Source organism: Pogonomyrmex barbatus, unplaced genomic scaffold (genome assembly GCF_055798465.1).
Source record: "Pogonomyrmex barbatus isolate J1 unplaced genomic scaffold, ASM5579846v1 scaffold6, whole genome shotgun sequence".
Classification (NCBI taxonomy): Eukaryota; Metazoa; Arthropoda; class Insecta; order Hymenoptera; family Formicidae; genus Pogonomyrmex; species Pogonomyrmex barbatus.
The window spans coordinates 10,256,554-10,279,681 of record NW_028297160.1 but is presented as its reverse complement, the minus strand read 5'-3'; the positions used below and the strand labels follow the sequence as shown (position 1 = coordinate 10,279,681).

Genomic DNA, 23,128 nt, shown 5'->3' with positions numbered 1-23,128 from the left:
GATTTAACGTGATTACGAATGCGGAATTTCTGCCTCCACTTGTAATGATAAATACGTTAACACGTTCAAGCAGATTTTTTTTTTATTATTATTAAAAAGTTAAGATCAAAAATTTCATGAGAGATGCGCTCGATTTACTCTCACTTTCTAATAAAAACTCTTCTTCTCATTGCGCTTTTGTCTCTTCTCAGAAACTTTAAAAATAGGCGTTTTACTTTGTCACGAGTTAAGCGGTTAAGACCGCTTTTAAAACCGATTTTCGTTTAATGAGAAATAATCTTCGCGAAATGCGAGAGCGCGTTGCAAGAGCAATTAATTCCGCTGCGCTTTTACACGATATTGAATAGGGTGCCTGGATGCATCGCGACATCCGGTGTTTCTTCAAGCGAAAGCCATTGTTTCTCGAGAGAACCCGTCGGACGCGTAATCGGAAGCCGCGCAGGAGGTGCGCGCAGGAGGTCGCGATAAGAAATCGCGAAACGATCGATGACTGATTTATATCTACGGGAAGCGACAGGCGTCGTTGATGGATGCATCCCAACGACGTGTCGCGGCGGGGCCGCGTGCGCCGTGTTTCCTTCCTATAAATAACGAAGACTTATTAGAAAGCGCGTTTCTACGCCGATCGCGTCGCACGTACATGTGTCCCGATCGGTTGCATAACGCGCGTCGCCATGTTACACGGCGTCCGATATCCGTCGAGGGCATGTAAACGTGCACGCGGTATCGTGAATGCCTTGACGCGTAAATATTGCACGTATTTATGTATATATATATATATATATATATATATTGATTATTTATAGATAATTCTACGATATAATTGCGCTGCCCGGCAAAATTTTGATCTTACAATTATAAACGCAATAATACCTATTTGCAGTTAGCCCCCACTTTTAGAATTAATTTATTTTGAGAGTTGTACTGAATTGTGCCAGGTTTGTGCTACATTGAACTGAATTGTCAATGTAATGCTTTGACGCTGACATTTACACTGACATAATCGCACCACACCGCAACGCACCCGCACCGCAACCGCAATTATATATAATTATACAATAACAATTATTCATATAAACAATACAATGGCAAATACAGGTTCAATTTATGAGGAATGTATTTTTCTAAATGTATGCACAGCGAGAACTCAGTCGGATGAATAATTTTTGAGATATCTTGCACGCTAATTTTGAATTCTTCCCTTTAGGGGCGTGCAATGTAGCGCTGCTTGTATTCATCCGAACAAACAAACCAAATGAATTTCTTTTTAGTGAGTTTTACATTATTAATTGAACCTATCTTAAAAGAGAATCATGAAAAATTGTAAAAAAAGGGCGACACATGGAAGACGAAATTATCGAAAGAAAAATAAAGTAAAATAAAAAAAATCGATAATAAATAAAAAAATTACGCGAACGTAAATAGATGCGTTATTGTATAAACGTAAATTTTGATCCGAATTATGACAGTAGCACGACACACATCAGAATGAGATTTTATTGGCAGTCTCAGAAAGCAGAAGTGGCTATTTAATTCTAAAACTATTTAATACTAAAATGGAGGCTTGGAGATATTAATATATGGGGCGATTCATGGAAAAGGTCGAGAAAGACATTCTCAGCCTTCTCTCTGGTGTCATTAAAATAGAAAACACCCTCTGTCTCGTGGTTCACGAGCTGATGGAGGTGTGCTCTGTCGGATACTCTAGACACTAAATGATATCGGCAAAAAAGGGAATCGTCCACTGGTATCTGCCCGACAGGATTTTTTGACAATTCACTGCTGGTTTCCGAGATAAAGTTCAAGATCATCTCGGGAGCTCGCGAGTACACCGGGGAATACGCCACGGGTGATAGATGGCGTGTGCGGGTGTCGCGGCGACGAGAACGGCGGGATAGAATAATTCGTTCAGAATTCCGAGGCCTCAGGTGTTAACACGTACGAGTATGACGGATCCGAGCGGCGATCCGGAATCGACTGCGGGCACCGCTACGGGACATGGAGGCGTCCGATGGAAGTCCAGGAACACGGGCGGGAAGCTCGTGACGCTTCTCCGTCGAAATGAAGAGAAACGACGTCAGGAATATAAGAGGGAGGATTCGACGAGCGACACCAGATCGACGGAGCGTAAATTCAGAGGTTCGTCAAACAGCAAGCTGTCGTTCTTCAATTTCGTGTGTAACGTTAAGAAGCATTTACTGCTGAAAAATCTGTGCAAGTCCAAGAAGAAGGTGAGTGCGTACTCTTTTTCTTTTTCGCTATTTTTTTTCTTCGTCTCGAGCAAAATCTTTCCTTTACTCTTCTTCTGGTAGTCCCTGTATTTGCCCAGTATGTATATTAATCTTCTTTGAAATAATTATTTCTTATTGTTTTTCAGGGCAAAGAGATAGACATTACAGCTCCTTGCTCTGGTATAATACAAAATAACGTTATACCTGTTATTAAGTCTTGCAATTCTTGCCAAAAACAAGAACTTTCAAATAATGAGCAGACTTCATCTGACATACAGCTTTTGCACGACATTAGACTGGGCAATGTACTTGAAAATCTCTGCCATGGTATTGAAGAGAATGTAGATAACACACAATGTATTGTGACTGATACAAATCTTCATATAGTTCCTAGAAGACAGCAAAATAAATCAATAAATGATATCGCAACCATCAGTGCAGATTCAGCAGAGAATCAACCCATCTATTCTGATGCAACAGTGGCAGTTTCTAGTGCAATGGCAGAACTTCCTGGCAATATGAACGAAACATTAAATGAACATAAAGTCAAAGCGAGTCTCGCAAAGGAGTTGCTCAATCTAAGTAAATATGGATGGTATTGGGGTCCCATATCAGGAGACGAAGCTGATGCCAAACTCATATCTGAACCAGATGGTGCATTTCTAGTTCGGGATTCATCAGACGATAGGTATATATATGACAATTTAACTTGTGTATAATTTAATATGTACAAGGTTTTACGTACTTCCGTGTGCTAAGTAATATTATGTGGTTATCTATAGGTACGTCCTAACACTCAGTTTTAAATCATCTGGTAAGATGCTGCATGCACGTATGGAACACAGTGGTGGCCTATTTTCTTTGTGTAATCAATGCACTGAAAACGAAGGTTTCACCTCGGTAGCTGCCTTAATAAATCATGCCATGAACTTCAGCCAGTCTTCTGTAATTTGTTATTCAAGACCAAAATATCCAGGATATCCGTCGTTTCCAGTCAGATTAACAAAACCGGTGAGCAGATTCACGCAAGTAAGAAGTCTGCAATATCTTTGTCGTTTTGTCATTCGTCAATATACTAGATTAGATAATATACACAAGTTGCCTTTGCCAAAAACTATCAAGGGATATATCCAAGAAGCGCATTATTAAAATCTAACAGATAAAGAATGTTGAGAGATTAATAATTATTTTTATCAAATAAGATATAGGTTAATGAAGAAAGAATGACATAGAATAGATTTTTATGATGGAATGACAGCAAAAGTAATTTAAATAAAATATTTTTTTTCTCAAATCGTGAACATATATCATAATCTCAAAATCAATGAATCTAAAAGCAGATGAAAACTTGTAAATTATTGAAAAATTAACATTTTATTTTGATTAAATCAAAAGAGAATGTTTTACAAGTTACATAATTCAGGGATTTGCAATAAAATTTATAAGTTACTAAATTATTATAAGTAGAAATTTAGATTTTTTTCTGCTATTTTATAATAGTAGAATATAAAGAATAACAAAAATTTATATAAAGATAATTCCTCCAAATGGTTATACTTAATTATGACAATATGCAGGGTAAATGAAAAATTGTTTCTTAATCTATTGTTAAAAACATTGATATAGCTCTATATAATCAACAATTTATATCTTTATATTTTGCATGAAAATAATTTAGATTTACTATCTATTTTATTGTACAGATTTTGTTAAAATATATTACTGTATAATCTAAATTAGCTGTACTAATATTTCCCTTCTTAACATGGATTAGGATATCGTTATATACAGGATTAGAAGGTATCCAAATGAACTTTTCTTTTAATTTTATTAAGAAATATTTTAATTATTCTTATTTAAGAACATCTATAGAATTTCTCTATTCCCTAAATATTTTTAACATGTTTTAATTCAACCCAAGTATATTTCGGGCCTAAAACAGAAAAGGTAATTATATATAGAAAATGTATCAAAGCATTTCGATTACAATCTACTGTAAATAATTTACCGTTATAAAAGCAGCAGTAGCTGTTTCTGTAACACGGTTTAGAGTCTCGTCTGGTTTGGCGGAAATGAAAAGCGCCGTTTGTATTTGTACAGCATCATTTATTAATCTCTCTAGAAATAGCCAGGTTTCTCTGTGATCTTCACTCGTATCTTGCAACATGTACAATTCAGTGGTTTTGTAAATAGTTGCTAGTATCACTCTTCTAACATACCAATTGATCTAATTAAAGTAATGTGCACTGTTTAAAATACAATATTTGGAATATTTTTCTTATTTTAATGGATAAAGAGATACGACTTACATCGACAGACCTATCGCCGGCATAATAGCAAATATCATCGACTAAAGTTAATAAATTCGCTAAAGCAGTCGGTACATTCGGCGGTAAGGTCATAATAGCCATTGCCTGTGGCCAGGTTTTCTTGTAGGGAATCACCATTCTTAACCGTGTTTCCACGGCATCGCGAACTTGTTGTTCTGGTGTCTTCCGACTCGGCGGATTTGCTTCGATGGCCAGTGCTTCTTTCTTCAGGATTTGATTTAATTGCTGGTTGCATATAAAGTAAAAATGCTGTACTAAATCTGCGCCACCGTTTGGAAATAGTCCGTGTATCACACCCGGATATCCGATTGATTCAGCACCTTCGGCACGTAGCTTTCGATTACATCATTTTATTTCGTTTGTATTTTAAGATAACACATATTAAAGACGGCAAATTAAGAGGACAAACAATAGTCAATTGAATTTAGTATAATAAATTTAAATTTAATGCAATTATAATTACAATCTACATTTGAAAATATAGTTGCATAAAAAAGTTATTAAATTTTTAATCATGAATTATATTTTTTATATAGATTTTTGCATGAGACAGACATTTACATATGTTTCAGGTATCATCTACATTTTATAATAAAACACTGATTAATATTGATCTATTTTGATTTTTTAATACCTTTATTTTATAAAAATATATAAAAAAAATAGTGAATTACCGGCACTTATAGCTTGTTTGCTCCATCCCATATCAGGAACAAATTTTAGAGAAGCGCCAAGTATTTTTATCTTAATATTTTTCTCATACTCCTCGTCATTTTCTTCATAAGTAGATTCTTGCGATTCCTTTCTGACATTATCTTTTTCAATTTGATCGACTAGCAAAGTCCTGGAAGTCCATAAACGTCTACAACCTGTTAAAATCGACATATCTTTAAAAGTATCTATATTAAATATGTTACAAATAAATCCATGACATAAAAATTAATATTATTATTGCAGACATACTGACATTAATTGATGAACCAAATATACATTTAAAAAATCTTTTATTAAACCTTAAATTGTAATTACAGTTTTACAATAGTAAAAATTTTCATGTTTGATAACGCATAATATAACTAAATAATATATATATAGTAACTTTCATGGTTGGTTTTATTTGTACTTAAGTAGAGTTTATATTTAGACGTTTTCCTTGGGTTTTTCATGTATATCTATGCATTCATTAACTCGAACAAGAATACTTTCCATTATATCTAGACCATTTAGCACTTGAGAACAAAAGGAAATTTGTTCAGGGAGCGGCATGTTCGGTAATTTTTTACCACCAACATTCAACGGAATGTCTATATGAACTTTCATCGCGTTGTCAAAATCATATTCCTTAGAATCGAAATTTCTTTTCTGCAAATCCTTTCTCTGTTGCTCCAAATCTTTTTTGTTCACTCTCCAATGTGCTTTGCACAAGTCTATACCTTCTCTCAATGGATGTAAGAAATCATTTTTTAAACTATCTGCCATACTCCAGATACCCGTGTCATTATTTGTATCTCTAATAAACAAGAATCTCAACAAATTCAGAGCAGTAATAATTTCATCTCCTAATTCTACCATGTCGGATTTACTTCCATGTGGCAAATTGCAAGCCTTTTTCAATAACACCTTCATGTTTTTTCCAAGAAATTGGGGATTTTGTGGACTCGAGTCCAGACATTGAATAATACAAGATTTAAATATGCCAGTAATGACGCTGAGCAAGCCAGAATGCTGACTATTTTCATATAAATATAAAATAATATTATATCTACTCTCCATATCAAATATTTTGATATACTCTTGGAAAATATCTACTGCTTTTTTTCGGTCTGTATCATTATTATGATAAGTCATCACATTAATGATTGAATGGAACAATTCTGTAAATATCTCAAGTCTCAACATTTCAGAATTTACGGAACAAGATGGAACACGCTTTAGAATGGTCTCCATGAAAATTATTCCATCAGAAACTAAATATTCTTTGCAAAACAATATTTTGAAAAAATACGCACATGTCTCCAAAATATAATAAGGATTGTACACTTGTGGTACCATTTTCCAATATCTTTCCTCAGTGATTACTTGATAATAAAAATTAGCATAGGCCAAACTTGGTATATTATCACTCAATTCAAAGAGCATATGACGTCCATAAATTTCAGTTTCCATGGATTGTGCTTTGTCACAAATACCTCTTTCACGTTTGCTAACAATGTCCACAAAATATAATATGTCATTATCAGCAAGACGACATGCCATATGCAGTATAATATCCACATGTCGTCTATATTTTGGTTCTTCAATGAAATATTTATTCAAGTAGCACAAAGGTTTCCCACACAGGTAAATAAGAAAACTTAAGAGACTATCCCCGAGTAGAGATCCTTCGTTCTGTGTAGAATTGATTTTTCTTGCCTCAGATACCAATGGGTCTAAGAAATATAAGATTGCATCGTATACCCATCTGATATTGTTGATAACTTTGTATGGATCTTCTTCTTCTTCACTTGGCATGAATATAGTTGAGATATATGTTTTCATTGCTTCGATACACCATTCAATAATCTTGCCCTTGTCTTCTATTTTGTTTACACAAAAATGTAACGTACTCAAGATGCTAGAGTACTTTACATGATCATTCGCGTCCGTTAATTGTTCTAGGAATTCCAAGATGATCTCCATAGGCTTGTATTCTTCTGCTATGCGTATGAACATGAATGTACAGCAATCGAATACCTCTTCATTTTCGTTCAACGTTGAACTTGTAAGATATGAGCCAATGGCACTTACAACATCCTTTAAGTATTTTTCAACAATCTCAAGATCTTCGAGAAAATATTGCGTGGCTTCCACGGTTTTACCTTCATCCAGAAGATCAGTTAAACCCTTGACAAATATTTCCGACATCTTTGCGATGAAACTGATAACGTCAGAAACATAAAAAATATTACGTGCTGATGAATTATTCTTTGAAAAATATGTTTATTTTTTTCTTTTTAAATATACATATATTTACTTTGCGTGATCTCAAGTGCTGCTTCCGTCCTCTCTCAAAATTGTTGATCAGATGTATATTAATTTTTCGTTAAGTAAACACACAGCACACGGACGCGTGTCTCCCTTGACTGTGTTTAGAGACAGAACACGGGATACGACGCGTTATTAAGTAAGGTTACGTCACCAGAAGAACGTGAGATAACACTAATCTGAGTGAGTAATCTTATACAAAGGATTTAATTTTACGAGCAGACTAGACGAGAGTTGAGCAACATTTAAACATTTACAGCAAAGAAGGTCGTCGTAGAAGACCCATGAGAAAAGATGGACACGCTAGGAAGGATGCGCGGTGGGAAATAATACGTGACAAAGGGAGGCTCATAGTTTCGGCGCGAGCACAAGTTGACAATTCACTTACTGGCTGCTACGAGTCTACTCCCGACAGAACGAAACGAATGAAGCATCGCCATATCACCGTCTCGGCCTCGAGTCTCACCGTTGCGATCGCTAAGAATATTCTGGAGGGAATATCAGTGCATATTATTCGTTCTCGAGGCGCGACGAGAATTTCGAGGCGGGCCCGCGCTATCTACACCGGCAAATGCGCCATGGCATTTTTAAGGCCGAAGATAAGTACGAGCTGCTCCCGCGGATGCGTGACACCTTATCGGAGCGGATAATCGCGCGATTTTTGCATTTCCGTTGAGCATTAATTATGTCTTTCGCGAGATTCGGACGTCAAGATCGACGAATGCGAAATATAAACTTAACCTGGCTTTCGCATATTGAATGGCGAGGCGCATGAAATTCGCGTGGTGTTCGACCAATCAAGACGAGATACACTTTTTGCTCTCTTTTTTTTTTTTATCCCGTTCGGCACTGCTTCATCCTTGATCGCCAATGAACGTGCGCGCCCCACGTCGGAGCTGTCTGCTAAGTTTTGTGTACTCAAGAATGTCTCCGTTCTAACCTCAAAGTCGCGCCGTCCGTGCGATCTCGCTTGCGATTTAGCGATCAAGAAAATCGCTTGCGACTTTGTTGCGCTTGAGTTACATAAAAAAGAGAAACTTAGATTGCGAGAGTCGTACGGCGAAATGGCTGATTCGGATGAGGAGAATTACGCAACGTTCGGCGTTCCCCTTGACCCCTTGGATGAAGGTATATGATTCAAAGTAGTAATAAATAAAAGTAAATGTCCTTAACATTGCGTTACATTGGTGAATTTCAATCCCGCAGAGAACATCCCGCGAAAGAAACCCGTTACTATCGAGGACCAGTACGCCTGTGATGCCCAGGGTAGGCGTAGGTTTCACGGGGCGTTTACAGGTGGTTTCTCGGCGGGATACTTCAATACTGTGGGCACTCGCGATGGCTGGAGACCGCAACAGTTCAAATCTTCCAGGAGTAGCAAGGCAGACAACATTGTTCAGCGACCGGAAGATTTCATGGATGAAGAAGATACGAGTCTCTTTGGAATTGCTCCCAAAGGCATTCGAGCTACCAATGATTATGCTGATCATGGACAGAGAGGAAAGAAGAGGGAGAGAATAAACCAAGAAGGCCCTATTCCTGGTACTCCTGTTTTACAGGAGCTTCTAAGGCCTGTTAAGTTAGTATGTGTAGAAATTAATGTGTAGAAATCATTTAATCTCTGGTATTTTTAAATTCTAATTGTTATTAAAATTTTCACTTGAAACTGAATCAGAACAATGCATTAATTATCATTATTGTTTATAATTGTAGAGAAACAGTGGGTATCATCTTACTTAAGAAAATGGGTTGGAAACTTGGTCAAGGTGTGGGTTCCAGACTGACAAAGAGAGAAAAGCAAAAGCTAAAGCTGCGTAATGAAAAATTATTGGCACGAGATAATTCCGAAATGATAGGAAGCAATTCTGAGGATTCTGATGATGAATCTAATATTACATTTGCACCTGATGATTATGAGCCTTTTCGATGCAAACCGAAGGATAACTATTTTGGCATTGGTTATTCTGGTCTAGATAGGCGGAAAATTCTTTCTGGTCACATTGATCTGTTTGATTCCCCAGCATTTTGCGTACAAGATAAAAATAAGAAATTGTCGATTCACGGTCAGGCGTTTGGAGTTGGTGCCTTTGAAGCTGATGACGAGGACATATATGAGAAAGAAGATATGTCGCGTTATGACTTTGCCTTAGGTCCTGAACGTAAGACGAAGACGAGATGGTCTCAAGATGGACCAAGTAGTTCGCAAACAGATTGCCTGGAAGGTTTCGTCTGCGCGAAGGAGAGACTAGAGAGCAAGAAAGTTTTTAAACCTCCAGAATTACCGAAAGACTTCACGCCGATACATGCTATTAGAAAAAGTAGATTTTACCCGCCAATTGCAGCTCCGGTAGAAAATAATAAACGCAAAGAGCCATTAAATGCCATAGATAGAATGCGGATTTTAGAAGATTCTGACGAACGTTCGAAGAAGCACACGCCAACGAGTACGTCTATTGCTTCTAATATTATTTCAAAAACCTTGAATCTACATGGTAAACAACAAATAGAAGAGAGAAGAAAATTGGAGAGTCAGCAGAAGACGATAGGCAATTCTTGGTTGGACAAATTGAACGCACAAAATTTTATCAAAGGCGGCGTTGTCGGTTTCGAACAAGAAAAGGGTAGTTTAAAGAAGTTGGAAGATTTCAAAGAATCTTTGTTAACATTAAACGCGAATAAATCGACGGAAAGTGATTCCTCGAATAAAAGTGAAACGGCAAAATTGTTTCTGTCTGATCCAGATAAACAGAGACGATTCGAGCAATACCTTGTCTTCTCAAAAAATAACGAGAAAAACAAGCTGGAAAGTATTCAACCGCTTTCCATGACCGACTGGGAGAGAGAACAAGAACGCGAGGAATTCGAGCGAGCGACAAAGCTGGAGCAATCGAATAATTATATGGCGGATAAATTTGTACATAGCACTGATCATACGATGGATAGTACAGACCCACAGAAGGACATAAAAGAAGCAGTGAAATTAAAAATGTTCGGCAAACTCACGCGACAGCGGAGCGAGTGGAAGCCGACGAGTATCGTTTGCAAGAGGTTCAATATTCCCGAACCGAAAGTCGGCTGCGCTCCGACCATGACGAACCAAAAATCGACAAGATTCTCGGTCTTTGATTCCTTAGATTGGTGTAGCTCGTCTAAATTTACGAAAGCTACGGATACAATTGAGACACAAGCGGAAGAAATTCCTCAATTGTCAAAGAAAACGAAAGAAAATGTGAACGAAACGGTTCTCAATATTACAACCTCCAATAATATTCCGTCTAATATCTATCAATCTTCAGAACCTGTGTCCGAGAAGTTTAAAATCTTTGAAGCTTCCTATGAGAAGATTTTTGGTAAAGGTATTCGTAGTACTCCTTCCGCAACATCAAAAAATGTCACACAAAATGAGGATGATAATTTAGGGAATAAAACAGTTCAGGGAATAGAAGAAAAGGAAGAAGAGGTGTTAGAACCGGTATCTGCACTTAAAGACCAATCAGATGAGAAAAAAGATTTGTTTAAGGCAATTTTCCTCAGTAGCAGCGAGGATTCTGATAGCGAGACGGAAGAAAACGTCGACAGCGAAGCTGTCAAATCGGTTTTGATCGGGAAAGATCCAAAAGAGATAAATACTCAGCGAAATACATCGCCGCCGCGAGGTATTTTTGCAAAATTGGACCTTGACAGCTTGGTGACGCAACCGAAACGCGTGAATGATGAAAGCACGGCTTCTACAATCTCGGAAACCAGTTTGCCAGCTACCAATAAATCGCAAAACGATCTCACGGATCATAACGATGTATCTGATGACACGGCGACTGCGATACCACCGGATATGTATGGTCCGGCTCTGCCACAGAGATTGTTGAAACAGGAGAACCCCGCGATGACGACGGAAGCCGGAAATACCAGCCAGTTATTAAAGCCAGTATTTCGAAGTGTTGTGGTGTCGAAAACTACGGAGGATTCGAAACTCGGCGGAAAATGGGTGGAGCGAGATAAGGCGAAAAAATCTAAAAAGAAACATAAGCATAAGGAACATAAGGAATATAAAAGCCCCAAACATAAGAAAAAGTCTAAGAAAGAGAAACGTTCGAAACATTGACTTTTGTTCACTTTTTTATCACTTCGATTTGAATGATATAAATAATCATCAGTTGATAATCATGTGATGAAAATATCTGTTGAATACGTAATGTAATTGTATATAATGTTTGAGATGCTTTACGTTCATCCAAAACAATTCCATCTATTGTTATATTAAATATTTATACGCTTGTTTCATAATACATACCTCTATATCTGTAAAATAGATTGAGAATATGATATAATTACGATCTAGATTTTTAAGTATATCAAGAACTCTATCTCAATTTATGATCAGAGATATATACACAAGGCAATTAAAATAATTCCGAGATACAATCAGCAAAGCTTTGTACATTATATTTCCCAATGATTGTACATTGTACAAAGGATATGTATATTATACACACAGTCATGATCATGCACGAGTCCTTTATCCTTTTAGTGAAAAATTTTCGTAAGTGGATGTATTGAATAGAGATTATTTATACTGGATATTAAGGCAAATGTGATTTTAAGGATTTAAATAAGTCCATTTGACACTACCAACATACAAGAATATACTTTTTCTAAAGTAAAATTTACGTAATTATCCCGGTATATCTGAATCACTTTTGAATTTGAGCAGTTCGCCTTTTAATTACAGTGCCATCGAATGTATCAACTATCTTTTTTTTTTTTTTTTTTTTTTCGGAAATGATAATCATGATGTCTTGTCCTCAAGTCTCTTAATAAGTTTCGAACATGTGGGATTACTAATTCGACATCATGGAGTTCCTCGAAGCAGGTCTGCTGGAATTGCCGGATCCAGATTTCTTCTCTATGCTGAAAAGGTATCGTAACTTTTTTTTAAACATTATCATGTCTTTCTTTTTTAATAAGTTATTTCGTTATATTTATTAAATAAATAAATAGTTTAATTTTCATTTTTTTTGGCATACCTGCTGCCTCTTGAACCTCTTTTGAACATGGCTGATAATTTCTTCCTTAAATTCTTCTTTTCCAGTTTACTGCTTTCATTGAGGCTGGTTTCAGAACCAGATGTCTGTCAAATATTTAATCATTTTAATAAATAATGCTCTATTTGAACAAAAATAATTCCAAATATTGAAATGCCTTCTTGCCTGAAGCGAGTAGTCAGTCATGTTCGGGTCATCGACGCTCGATGATTTAGTTAATTTATGTGTTAATTTTCGTATTATCCCCTTGCCATATTTCTTGTCTCGATCTAACATTTCGCTTTTTGTCGATCCTCCGGAAAGGCGGCTAAATATAATTTTCAAAAATTATTTAGTCGAATATGTTCATTATCTTATTGATATTGTATTTTGCAAGATATTTTACGATAATATTACGAATATTATTTTGATACCTATCTACACTGGAATCTCTGTGTCGACTAGTTCCACGAGACTCGACTTCCGATCCCTCCAAGGATTGCATACTCGACAGATTACTATCTGTCCAAATGGCTGGAGACTGGAAATTAGCAAAAGTTTGCAATAATTAAGAGAAAAGTTACAATTTTAAAATAAACTATATACGATCTTTATACGTTAATTACAATTCTTAAGAAATTTATTGAAACACAACAAATTTTAATCTTTTTATAAAAAATGTAAAAAAATAAAAGTTATGTTTATATAGAAATCATTTTATCTCACGAAATAATTTTCTATAATAAATTATATAAATTTACTATAAATTAAATATAAATTTACTATAAATTTCTATTTTCTATAATTCACGAAGAAACTTTTTACATACATGAAACATTCTGTTACTCACCTCTTGACGCCCAGATGTTTGTTCCAAAGAAAGACTCTTTCTCTTCAAACGTGGCTTACTACGATTCAACATCACTCCTTTTCCTGGATCGCTTTCCACTGACGTCGCTCTGCAAATAACAACGTAACATTTTTCATATATACTCGATAATTTGGACAGATCGGATTGTAAATCGAATTGTAAATCTCAAAAACTCACCTCTTCCCCAATTTCTTCAAGCGTGTTGCATTCGCTTCATCTGCCGTTTTCTTCGATTCTTTAAGTTCCCTCGCCACATCCATTAATTTTTTAATAGTATACTCTAACTTCTCTGTTCTCTCACCGAGTATCGGGGTTGCTGCAATTTCTCACGGTTTAGTATAACATTAAATTATTCGTATATAATAAAAACCAATTGAGCTTTTATTTCAGAATACCTTTCACATCGTCCTTTGTTTCCAGCATCGGCGACGATTCTCTTGATTTTGGTCCCTACAAATGGCACGGTTTTAAAGCGTAGTTTTAAATGATATTAATAATTATTATATCGTTTTTCTTGCATCTAATTATATACGAATGTTTATATGTTATACCTTCAATCGTCTAGGTGGAGTTGGCGTGTATATATCGGGCGTGCCGTTCTCGGTTACGGTATTTAATTCAGGGAACAACTGTAACAAATCCTGCACTTGTTGCATAAGAATGTTAATGTTCCGCAATTCAGTTTGCTCCAGTTTACATTTATTTAGTATAACTTCTTTGAGTTCCTGCCTCTCCTTCTCGTGTCGCTCTTTCTCGCGTCTCATCTTCTCGTTGCTCGTCCTCAATTTCGCGTGCGCATCTCGCAGCTCGAGTAGGTCGCATTGTAACTAAAATTAATTAATTAATTACAATTTTAAAAGTTGAGAATTATATATAGTCAGTTTTTTTTTTTTAATCATTGCAAAGTATACTCGGAACGCTTAGATTTTTTTTTTTTATTACTTCCGATAATTTCTTCCTGTTTTCTTCCTTTTCTTCGTCGAAGATTTTCTTCAACTGATCTTGTCTCCTTTTATTTTCAAGCCGCTCTTTGCTGCGTTCTCTTTCTATCTGCAAAAATAACTCGTACCAGTCGCAAGAAATCCGTGTCTCATCTTGTTTACATATTAAATTATGCCAGTCATTACCTCGAACAATGTCTGTCGCAAATCTCGCGCTAACGTTGCTGTTTCTTGCAATAATCTTTGATGCTCTTCTCTCTCTTTTTGCCAAGCAAGCTCCATGCGTACTTTCAATCCTGGAATCTTCGAACGTCCGCTAGTGAGCAATCGCTCTTCCTCCAACTGTAAATCGTAACGAAACAAATGAGGATACGAGGAGCAAATTTGGAAATTTATTATTTATTTATTATCTAATAAATATAATTTATAATTGCCTCGTTGATTCGGGATTGCAATTCAGAGACTTTAACATGACCAGCTGATTTTTCCGAAACTAATTCAGCCTTCAGTCTGGACGCTTCTAACTTTGTCTCAGAAAGTTCGTCTTCCATACTGCTAATTTGTTTTTCTAGCGTTAATACGTTGGCTTTCAATGTTTCTTCGTCCTAAAATAACAGAAATAAATATATTTCTTATATAATAGAAAAGGAATTAATAATAGAGAAGACAGATCAGAATAGTGCTTAAGAAGATCAATAAGCATCATGATTGATTTTAAGTTTACAAGTCATTAATTATTTACCTCGTCCGATTTTCCAGAAGATGTATTAGAGAGTCTACCTTGTCTCGTGGACTTTAGCTCACTTATAGTTTTTTGTGCGCCTTCCAGCATATGCTTATAAGTGTCGCGTTCGCGTTTGTATCGCGATAATTGATTCTGAATTGCCTGTATCTCGTCGTTGATCGCCGTAATTCTATGCTCGTAGCGCATTTTACACTGCGCGAGATCCGCCTTTTTAGCCTTTTCCATATTTGTCAGAGCATTCTTTAATTTTCGAATTTCCGACTCCAATGCCGTGGTGTCGGGTGTCAACGCTTGATGAATTTTGGAAACTGCTTGATAGTCTTTTAGTTTTGCAGACAAGTCATCATTCTGTAAATTCGATTCATTAAAATCATTTTATTTAAATGAGAATTAGAAATTTAAGTAAATTTGAAAAATGTTACAAAATTATTCAAATAATATAAAAATAAAAAATACATAACAAAATGTTAATTCTTTGCCTTGTTAAAAAATAGAATATTAAAATAGAATATTAATTAATAAAGAATATGTACTTACCACTTTTCTCGTATCTTCCAATCGTTCCAATAAAGTGGCATTTTCTTTCTTCATTGTATTAATTTCGTCATTTAATTCTTCCACGATAACTTTGTTTGGTAACTGGCTGTCACGAATTTGGCCCTAAAATGATAAATCAACGAGATAAGATCCTTCAGGTATAGAAGTTTTTAATAGCATCTAATAATACAAATAATACTAATAATAATAACGATGAAACCTTTGTACCTCAAGAGCAGATTTTTCTAATCGCCACTCGTTCTCTTTTATTCTCATCGAGTTACGTAACTCTTCAAGTTCGGTTTGCATATTTTTCAAGTCCTTCTTGTGCTCAGAGCACTTGCTATAACAAGACATAAGATTAAATGAAGAAGATTACATAAAGCAATTTAATATTGCTGGCAGTGAATTCTTACTCCTCACATCGTTAATGTCGAATTGCTGTTTACCTATTCAAAGATTCATTCTTCTTTTCAAGTTGCAGCTTTGAGTTTGTAAGCTCTTGATATTTTTTAGTAAGAGTCTCTTGTTCCCGCTGATGTTTCTTAATGTCGTTCTCAAGATCTAAAAATTTTGTATAGTAATACGTTAACTCCATGTTTCAGAGAAATAAATTAATTAAATCTTAAAATTAAAATTCTTTGACACTATACTTAATATTTTTTCATTGTAAGTCTCTTTTATTTCGTTTATGCGTTTTGTATTTAGCCCGTCTTTTTCTAAGGAAGTTATTTTTTTCTTGAGTGTCGCTATTTCAGCTTCGTGTGCCTCTTTTTCACTGTTAAGTTGCGCCGTTAATTTTTCTTTCTCTCGTTTAAGCTCGGCAAGTTCTGCAGTTAGATCGGTGATCTTTGTTGACATGGTGGACTTTGTATTTTCTAATTCCTTCTTCAAACGTTTTACCTCAGCGTCGAGCTTGGCTTTCATCTGCTCAATCTATTTTAATCGGAAAAAGCATGCCACAGATAAATTATTTAAAATTTATGTAAAATTTATATATAAATAATAAGATAAGATTCAAAAATAAAAAGGATATTTACAGATGTTATTGATTGCGACATTTTCGATTCTCTTTCTGTGTATGATGACAAATCGTCCTGTAATCTTTTACATTTTTCTTGTTCCTGTGAGAGTTTTTCTTTTATTTCATTTATTGTTGCTTCCATCTTTGCCGCATTTTTTTCCGACGATTGAGCTGTTTCTAATTTCATGAAAATTACTTATCAATAATATTTCGATACATTAAACATATTCAAGAGTTATGAGAAAAATTATGATTATGACTATAATTAAAAATAAAATTCAAATTTTACCGAGATCTTTCTTTAGTTGTACAACCTCGTTATAAATTTTTAATTTCTCGGACGATAATGATAAAAGTTTAGATTTCAATTTTTCTTTTTCTTCCGAAAGCGCCAGTTTCTCTTTATCCCAGGCTTTTCTTTCAGCTTCTCGTAAAGTAACTGCTTCGTCTAACTTTTTCTTCACTGTAATAAAATTTAGCAATTAAATATATTGATATATATTAGTCTTTTTAATTCAAATTTATTCTCTTTTACCATTTTGCAAATCCGTATTTTTGGTATCTTCTACTTTTACAGTTGGTTGAACCTTCTTCTTCTCTCTTTCGCTCGCCAGTTCCTTCATAGCACATTCCAATTTCTCTTTAAGCAATTCATGTTCCTTTAAAAGTTTGTCATACTTCAAATTATTATTCTCTTTCGGTTTTATATTCGATATATCTACGTTGTGTCCATTTTTAATGTTGGTAAAAATACTCAGCATATCCTCTAAAATGTTAACAATCTGTTAATAGTAGTGAAATATTTATTTAATTACGCGAAATTCATAAAAAGACAATAAACCTATTTCCTTCTCCATTTCGTCAACCATTTTTTTAAGTTGCAACTTTGTTGTGGATTCCGTTGGCTTCTTCTGTGTTCTGTCTTGGAATGCGCCGCTTAGTTTCTGCAGAATCTCTTCTGTTTTCTTCACCTAATGTAAATAACAAGATTTTACATATAATGTAATTTTGCTTTACAATTATCACATACTTACCTCTTCATATTTCTTTTCCAAAGCGGATCGTTCGTTCTCTAATTCTTCGGCCTTGCGCTCTACTTTTCGCAATTTGAACGACAATATTCGACAATTTTTGTTCGACTGCTCCAAACTTTTTCGTAAACGAGTATACTCGTCTGCCTGTTCGTCCCTTATGTGCAAAAATTATATTGCAAATATATATAAAACACATCGTGCGTTGCGATGTAGCATGATCATTTGGATTTTATCGCGTCTAAGTATCTCTGTTCCTTATAAGGGTATGAAAGAAATTTTATATAAAATTTAGGAAAGAAATGGATTTTTATAAGAAGGTCCTCGTGATGAAATTTTTTTTTTTTGTGAAATTTTAACATGAATTTTTTTTCGTTGTCACTTAAACTTTTCTCCCGATTGGGACGTTCGCAAAAAGATAAATGTGATCCCATAAAAGCGAAAAAAGTTCAAAAAGTTTATTAACTTTGCACAGACTTGTTTACCAAATAAAGATCCCACGGTTCCGTAATCGGTGAAAAAATAGACGGGTGCCGTTCGTGTTGGGATCACATACGTACATCTCAAATCTGTCCAAATCGTCGTCCTGCAACAATCCACATATAGCTCATTTTGCAAAAGATTTCGCTCTTCTTGTTCGAGACACGTCATTACCGACATATACAACAGACTTTCACGTTTTTTGCATAAAACGGTTCGACCTCGCATATGCAACAGAATTGCACTGCCACGTGTGCAAAGATGTTGAGTAAAACTTTCGAGTGTGAAAAGAATTTCTTTTTTTTTATAAAAATTGTAATTTAACAATAGTGATTTATTGACGGGAACAGAGATACTGGTGTCTTGATACGTAATATACAATGTTAAGAAATGTTATTTGTTGAATCGTTCACTTTATACGGCGAGTCGCATTTCGCCATTAGCGATGAATCAAGCATATTAAATATATTAGTATATTACATTAAAAACTTTCTTTAATAACTGTACATATTAAAAATTGCGATAGTCATCAGTTTTAAAAAATAAAAACTAAATTGTAACATAAAATAATGTACATAGACACATAGAATATTATTACATAATTTTTTATTATATATGAAATTATATAAAGAAAATTATTATATCAACCGCTGAAAACGTACAATATACAGCATGCATAACGCCAACAAGAAAATCTCAATAGGATATTTCATGATATTCTTTGTTGCGCGAGAAAATGTAGTACCTAAAATTATCCTGCAGCTCATAAATCTCTTCTTCCAATTGTCTAATTTCCTTTTTCATATCCTCGTTTTCGTCCATTAAACTCTCGCAGAGATTTTCCGCGGCTTTCAGTTTCGAACGTAATTCGTCGTGCGCTTTATCCCTCTCACCTCTGTACGGTTTGCCGATCGCTTCTCTCTCCAAGCTTTTTATCTTCGCCAGCAGTACATTTTTCTCTTGCACAAGTGCTAAAACACGCACGTGATATATTATTCGACGGGTATCGTATCGAATTAGTAAAAAAAAAAAAAATTTTTTTAATAAAAAAAATTTGTTGTAAATTCTTCGTAAACTCGGATACCTTCATTTTTCTTCTGCAGCTTCGCCACTTCTCCCGTCGATGATTTGTTCGACATTGTCTCCATGGTCGTCAATCGACGCAGCAATATCTCGCTTTTTTCCTTCTCCGCTTTCTCGCATCTCGCTTTCATATCGTTTAACTGAGATCTCAATTTTTCTATCTCACTCTACGAAGAGTAAATATCATCATTAACATCGACATTCCTCGATCGAGTTATATTACTTACGTATTTTAATATATAGATATCACGTATTACTATGTGAAACAGCATCTAAAATCTTTTCTTTAAACAAACTTTTCTTCGAGTTATGTACATTTGCAGACGTAACATTGACTCACTCATACAGTTAATGTCTGAACGAGTTAATCGACATTTATAGACGAGGTAATGCGTTTTAATGAAAATTTTGGCGCAGTCTCGCGAGAATGCCTCGTAATCCACAATATTATATGAGTCTGAGTGTTTGGTACGAGTACGTGGAACAACGGCACACAACGACGGACGACATAATTAATTTAGCAAGATTTTCGTGATATGTCCAAGTAACGAAAGCGACGATCGTCTCACCTTCTCGGTGTCCTGTCCCTTTACCGTGACACTATCCAACCCGTCCTGAACCACCTGTTTCGACGGTGCTGGTCGTGATTTCCTTACCTAAAGTGGTGTGACAAAATGAGAGCGCAAAATGGAATTTCACATTTGCTCACTCTTTTCTATCATTGAATGCCGCTACGCTACCTGCCGCTGTACAACTACAAGGCGCCTTTGTATAAAGAAGACGTTTATAAGCGTTTTATGTGTTTTGCGTGTTTCTGCGTGTGTGTACGTGTGTGTCTTACTGCGACGACATAAAGCATTCCATGCTATACCAGATTAAGGGTTAATCGAGACGAGGGGAGGATACCTGAATTATAAACTCCACGTCGTTTTCCGAAGTGCCGCCGTTGGTGTTGCTTATCACATTTTTTATTTGAAGCTTCGCCGGTTTCCTAACGTCTGCGCCGACACGTGGCCGTTCGTTAAATTAATTGCGATTTAAGGAAAAAGAAAGAAGAGCTGACATTAGTCGCCAATTTCGGTAATTAATCCGATGAAAAACTTTTTTTCTGCTGTCGCTAATATTACTTCGCTTTTATTACTTTCTAATTTGGTAGCGTCCTCTGGATTCTTATCTATGGCGGAGAGATCCATCAGGGATGTCCATCCAGCCGTCGTCGCCGGATGCGAATGATTATTCTTGGTTTCGTCTTTCGCCAGATTCGTAGCGGAAGACCATGTCCTTTTGCTATCCGAACCGCTTCAAAATTCATTCGTGACAACAATTAATTTTTTATTCGACAGCGCGATTCTCCATAATTAACCAATGACGTGTCGCTATTGCGATATATTATTTTATATATATATATATTTTTTTTTTTATTAACTTACGCTAACAACAAAAGCGTTATGTAACAATAAACATTTCGTGCAATTTATGACGACGGACCTACCGTGAATCCGAGGCAAGACTTGGAGATGAAGACGTGACGTCTCCGAGGCTGTTTCTTCTTCCGCCATGTTCTTTGTAATCCCTGAGGAGCGTAATTGTTAATTCGAAATGTATATTTTTCGTCTTAGTTTTGCAGAACAAATTTCTGCTTATTACCTGAAACATCGTTTGCAACGTGTTGGCCATCGAACCTGCGGATGGAAGCCCAAAGGGCAAAGAGGATCGCCTTTCTTGGACGAATACATGGAGTGCATCCTATATGCGAATCATTTTTTCTCAATTATACTTTTTTATGTTGTTTATTACATTCGAAATGAAATAAATACTCCCGAGGAAAAAGAAAGTGTATAAATGCGATTTAAAAAAAAATGGAACAATCCAATGTCGATCATAAAGTTTTCAAATATTTGATATCTCCGTTTAATTTTTATTCATTTGAAAATATCATATATATCTCAATGTTTAAATATTTATTATTAGAAGATATTTAAAAGACACATAGAAAGATTTTAATTAAAAATAAGAATAAAATCACATTTTGTTTCGCGAAATGTTGTTTGAGATAATGATTCTATAATGTTGTATAAGGCAAATGAGCAATATATGTATATGTATAATGCATAGTTTACACATAAATACGATAAAAAAAAATTAAAGAATTTACAATTTAAATCCGGTCAATATTACAAACACATTTATTAGGCGACAAAAGGCATTAGCTGTCGATCGAGCTGAGTTGTTAATCAGATTATTCATCTTACTCAACTGCATATCTATTAACTCGATGAAATTTAAAAAAGCTCGCAAAACTGTGAAAAAGAATTTCGCGCGTTAACATCTATTATTATTGAAAAGAATTCCTACGACGAGCAAAAAGAAATCGGTATAATTTCAATATTTCCTTCCTCGGGAAAAATGTAATTAAATGCAATTATGAAAAAATATACGTAACGTGACGATTCGTTAGATTAGCGACTTTCAATTTTAAATTCGTAATTTAACAAATCGCGCTTGTAATTTATTGAATCTGTGACGAACAGATTCCAACGAATGTTGACAATGAATGAATGCTAAAGGATAGGAAAACCAAAGTTGCTCGGAAAAGTAGATTTCCATTAGGAAATTTCCCGCAGAAGCGAACATTTCCACATTGATGGAATCGCATTGTCGTCTCCACACATATTTTTTGACAATACACACGTAATAAGCGTGGCACTCGGAGAACCATGCGCGCCGGCGGTTTATTTATAAAATTTCAATGCCACGCCGTCTCTTTCTCTTTTCCCCCCCCCCCCTTTTTTTTCTCTCTCGTCTACGTCTAAGACAAGGACCGGAAGGAATGCGCGCGGGGTAGATTTAATCGCGTTCTCCATTTGAACGCCTTTTCCATCCGATGCCTATCCGCCTCTCGGTCGATTTATATCTCTTACGCAATTCGTTGCGGCGATATTTGTACGGCACGCTACTCACTCGATCGGCACTCGATATCAGCCCAAATGCAGCGGGCGGATGTGTTAATTAAATTTATCCTAGATCTGTTGTCGGTCGCTCGGTCAGAAACGGGCGTTCGTCGTCGCGGCGCTCGTCGTTTCTTCCATCTTCCCGAATGAGCACGGTAATCGCATCGTAATCACGTAATCGGACAGTAGGCGCATCGTGCAGGGGGGGGTAGTTTCTCGCGATCTCGCCCCCTTTCCCGAGAGACGACTCGCTCCTATACGCAGAACTCGCTCATTTCTTCCTTTTTTTCTTCTTCCTCCTCCTTTTTTTACACGCGTCCACGTTCGAGATTCCTACGCCGCGCGCGACGTCACTAATAGCACTGACACAGCTCCGCTATTACGGGGGTTTGTCCGTTTTTCCCGTAGACTGTGTGCGGGTATATACGGGCGATTGGACCTACGCCAAGGTGTATATTTGTCTCTAGCTATAAAGGGAAGCACGAAGAAGACATCTTGAGCGCATGTCGTATGCGTGCGTGCACGCGCGAAGCGAAGTTTCGCTTTCATTCACTTTTTTTTAATTGCGCGAGCGGAAGCTACCAAGTCGCAATCAGATCTGGGAAATCGCGGTCGGAGGAGATTACTTTTTATCTTGATGAAATTCATTTCTTGGAAAATTTCCTCGAATCGTCACACTTCAAACGTCTTTGAAAGTGGATGATCAATTTTGCATTTACGATTTATGTTAATCTGAAAACAGTTGCTATATAATTGCGATTTAAAAAAATAAAATAGAATAAAAGTTTCATAATAAAAAAAAAAAAGGAAAATCGAGAGGTATATACATAACAAAAAAATTAAAACAAAGCAAGTGGGC

The 23,128-nt window shown here is 35.8% G+C and overlaps 4 protein-coding genes across 12 annotated transcripts; 2 read left to right on the top strand and 2 right to left on the bottom strand.

Moving 5' to 3' along the window:
• The first annotated feature begins 1,720 nt into the window (after positions 1 to 1,720).
• Positions 1,721 to 3,967, top strand: LOC105432853 (uncharacterized). The gene is made up of 3 exons (XM_011647819.3): positions 1,721 to 2,231; positions 2,378 to 2,919; positions 3,014 to 3,967. The coding sequence occupies exons 1-3, from the start codon at positions 1,947 to 1,949 to the stop codon at positions 3,378 to 3,380; spliced, it is 1,194 nt and encodes a 397-aa protein (XP_011646121.2). The 5' UTR covers positions 1,721 to 1,946; the 3' UTR covers positions 3,381 to 3,967.
• Positions 3,968 to 4,042: 75 nt separating this feature from the next.
• On the bottom strand, positions 4,043 to 8,442 carry Coq9 (ubiquinone biosynthesis protein COQ9, mitochondrial). Of its 4 annotated transcripts, none has more exons than XM_089082733.1 (5): positions 8,327 to 8,442; positions 5,236 to 5,430; positions 4,541 to 4,881; positions 4,240 to 4,458; positions 4,043 to 4,164 (listed from the first exon to the last, which is right to left on the bottom strand). In XM_089082733.1, exons 1-5 carry the CDS (start codon positions 8,337 to 8,339, stop codon positions 4,138 to 4,140), a joined length of 795 nt encoding a protein of 264 aa, XP_088938859.1. In that variant the 5' UTR covers positions 8,340 to 8,442; the 3' UTR covers positions 4,043 to 4,137. The 4 variants fall into 4 exon arrangements, with proteins under 4 accessions (XP_088938859.1, XP_011646126.2, XP_088938856.1 ...); XM_011647824.3 differs by lacking the exon at positions 8,327 to 8,442 and adding an exon at positions 7,974 to 8,113; XM_089082730.1 differs by lacking the exon at positions 8,327 to 8,442 and adding an exon at positions 6,571 to 7,465.
• Positions 8,443 to 8,576: 134 nt separating this feature from the next.
• Positions 8,577 to 12,015, top strand: LOC105432854 (G patch domain-containing protein 1 homolog). 2 transcript variants are annotated; one of them, XM_011647820.3, is made up of 3 exons: positions 8,577 to 8,713; positions 8,792 to 9,164; positions 9,299 to 12,015. In XM_011647820.3, the coding sequence occupies exons 1-3, from the start codon at positions 8,650 to 8,652 to the stop codon at positions 11,685 to 11,687; spliced, it is 2,826 nt and encodes a 941-aa protein (XP_011646122.2). In that variant the 5' UTR covers positions 8,577 to 8,649; the 3' UTR covers positions 11,688 to 12,015. The 2 variants fall into 2 exon arrangements, with proteins under 2 accessions (XP_011646122.2, XP_011646123.2); XM_011647821.3 differs by lacking the exon at positions 8,577 to 8,713 and having other exon boundaries at positions 9,031 to 9,168.
• LOC105432858 (uncharacterized) lies at positions 12,003 to 22,721 on the bottom strand. 5 transcript variants are annotated; one of them, XM_025219780.2, is made up of 29 exons: positions 22,240 to 22,721; positions 20,966 to 21,064; positions 20,811 to 20,891; positions 20,460 to 20,617; positions 20,225 to 20,316; positions 19,888 to 19,974; positions 19,320 to 19,485; positions 18,981 to 19,206; positions 17,759 to 17,912; positions 17,566 to 17,695; positions 17,260 to 17,490; positions 17,014 to 17,187; positions 16,741 to 16,901; positions 16,354 to 16,636; positions 16,150 to 16,264; positions 15,929 to 16,043; positions 15,701 to 15,823; positions 15,161 to 15,511; positions 14,853 to 15,023; positions 14,605 to 14,760; positions 14,420 to 14,527; positions 14,029 to 14,304; positions 13,873 to 13,927; positions 13,655 to 13,793; positions 13,457 to 13,565; positions 13,041 to 13,147; positions 12,793 to 12,934; positions 12,610 to 12,713; positions 12,003 to 12,493 (listed from the first exon to the last, which is right to left on the bottom strand). In XM_025219780.2, the coding sequence occupies exons 2-29, from the start codon at positions 21,061 to 21,063 to the stop codon at positions 12,424 to 12,426; spliced, it is 4,182 nt and encodes a 1,393-aa protein (XP_025075565.2). In that variant the 5' UTR covers position 21,064; positions 22,240 to 22,721; the 3' UTR covers positions 12,003 to 12,423. The 5 variants fall into 5 exon arrangements, with proteins under 5 accessions (XP_025075565.2, XP_011646127.2, XP_088938848.1 ...); XM_011647825.3 differs by having other exon boundaries at positions 22,280 to 22,720; XM_089082722.1 differs by lacking the exon at positions 22,240 to 22,721 and adding an exon at positions 22,010 to 22,228.
• Positions 22,722 to 23,128: the final 407 nt, after the last annotated feature.

What these genes read in the sequence shown, in the direction of transcription:
- LOC105432854 (XM_011647820.3), top strand. Translation starts at nt 8,650, where the DNA reads ATGGCTGATTCGGATGAGGAGAATTACGCAACGTTCGGCGTTCCCCTT. An exon ending in CCTTGACCCCTTGGATGAAG is followed by an intron (nt 8,714 to 8,791) that starts GTATATGATTCA and finishes TCAATCCCGCAG; the next exon opens with AGAACATCCCGCGAAAGAAA. An exon ending in GAGCTTCTAAGGCCTGTTAA is followed by an intron (nt 9,165 to 9,298) that starts GTTAGTATGTGT and finishes TTATAATTGTAG; the next exon opens with AGAAACAGTGGGTATCATCT.
- LOC105432858 (XM_025219780.2), bottom strand. Translation starts at nt 21,063, where the DNA reads ATGCACTCCATGTATTCGTCCAAGAAAGGCGATCCTCTTTGCCCTTTG. An exon ending in TGGAAAAGAAATATGAAGAG is followed by an intron (nt 17,696 to 17,758) that starts GTAAGTATGTGA and finishes TATTTACATTAG; the next exon opens with GTGAAGAAAACAGAAGAGAT. An exon ending in CTTCTGGAAAATCGGACGAG is followed by an intron (nt 15,024 to 15,160) that starts GTAAATAATTAA and finishes CTGTTATTTTAG; the next exon opens with GACGAAGAAACATTGAAAGC.
- LOC105432853 (XM_011647819.3), top strand. Translation starts at nt 1,947, where the DNA reads ATGACGGATCCGAGCGGCGATCCGGAATCGACTGCGGGCACCGCTACG. An exon ending in TGTGCAAGTCCAAGAAGAAG is followed by an intron (nt 2,232 to 2,377) that starts GTGAGTGCGTAC and finishes ATTGTTTTTCAG; the next exon opens with GGCAAAGAGATAGACATTAC. An exon ending in CGGGATTCATCAGACGATAG is followed by an intron (nt 2,920 to 3,013) that starts GTATATATATGA and finishes GGTTATCTATAG; the next exon opens with GTACGTCCTAACACTCAGTT.
- Coq9 (XM_089082730.1), bottom strand. Translation starts at nt 7,465, where the DNA reads ATGTCGGAAATATTTGTCAAGGGTTTAACTGATCTTCTGGATGAAGGT. An exon ending in TTATTATATTTTGGAGACAT is followed by an intron (nt 5,431 to 6,570) that starts GTGCGTATTTTT and finishes CGATTTTAACAG; the next exon opens with GTTGTAGACGTTTATGGACT. An exon ending in CCGGCGATAGGTCTGTCGAT is followed by an intron (nt 4,459 to 4,540) that starts GTAAGTCGTATC and finishes TACTTTAATTAG; the next exon opens with ATCAATTGGTATGTTAGAAG.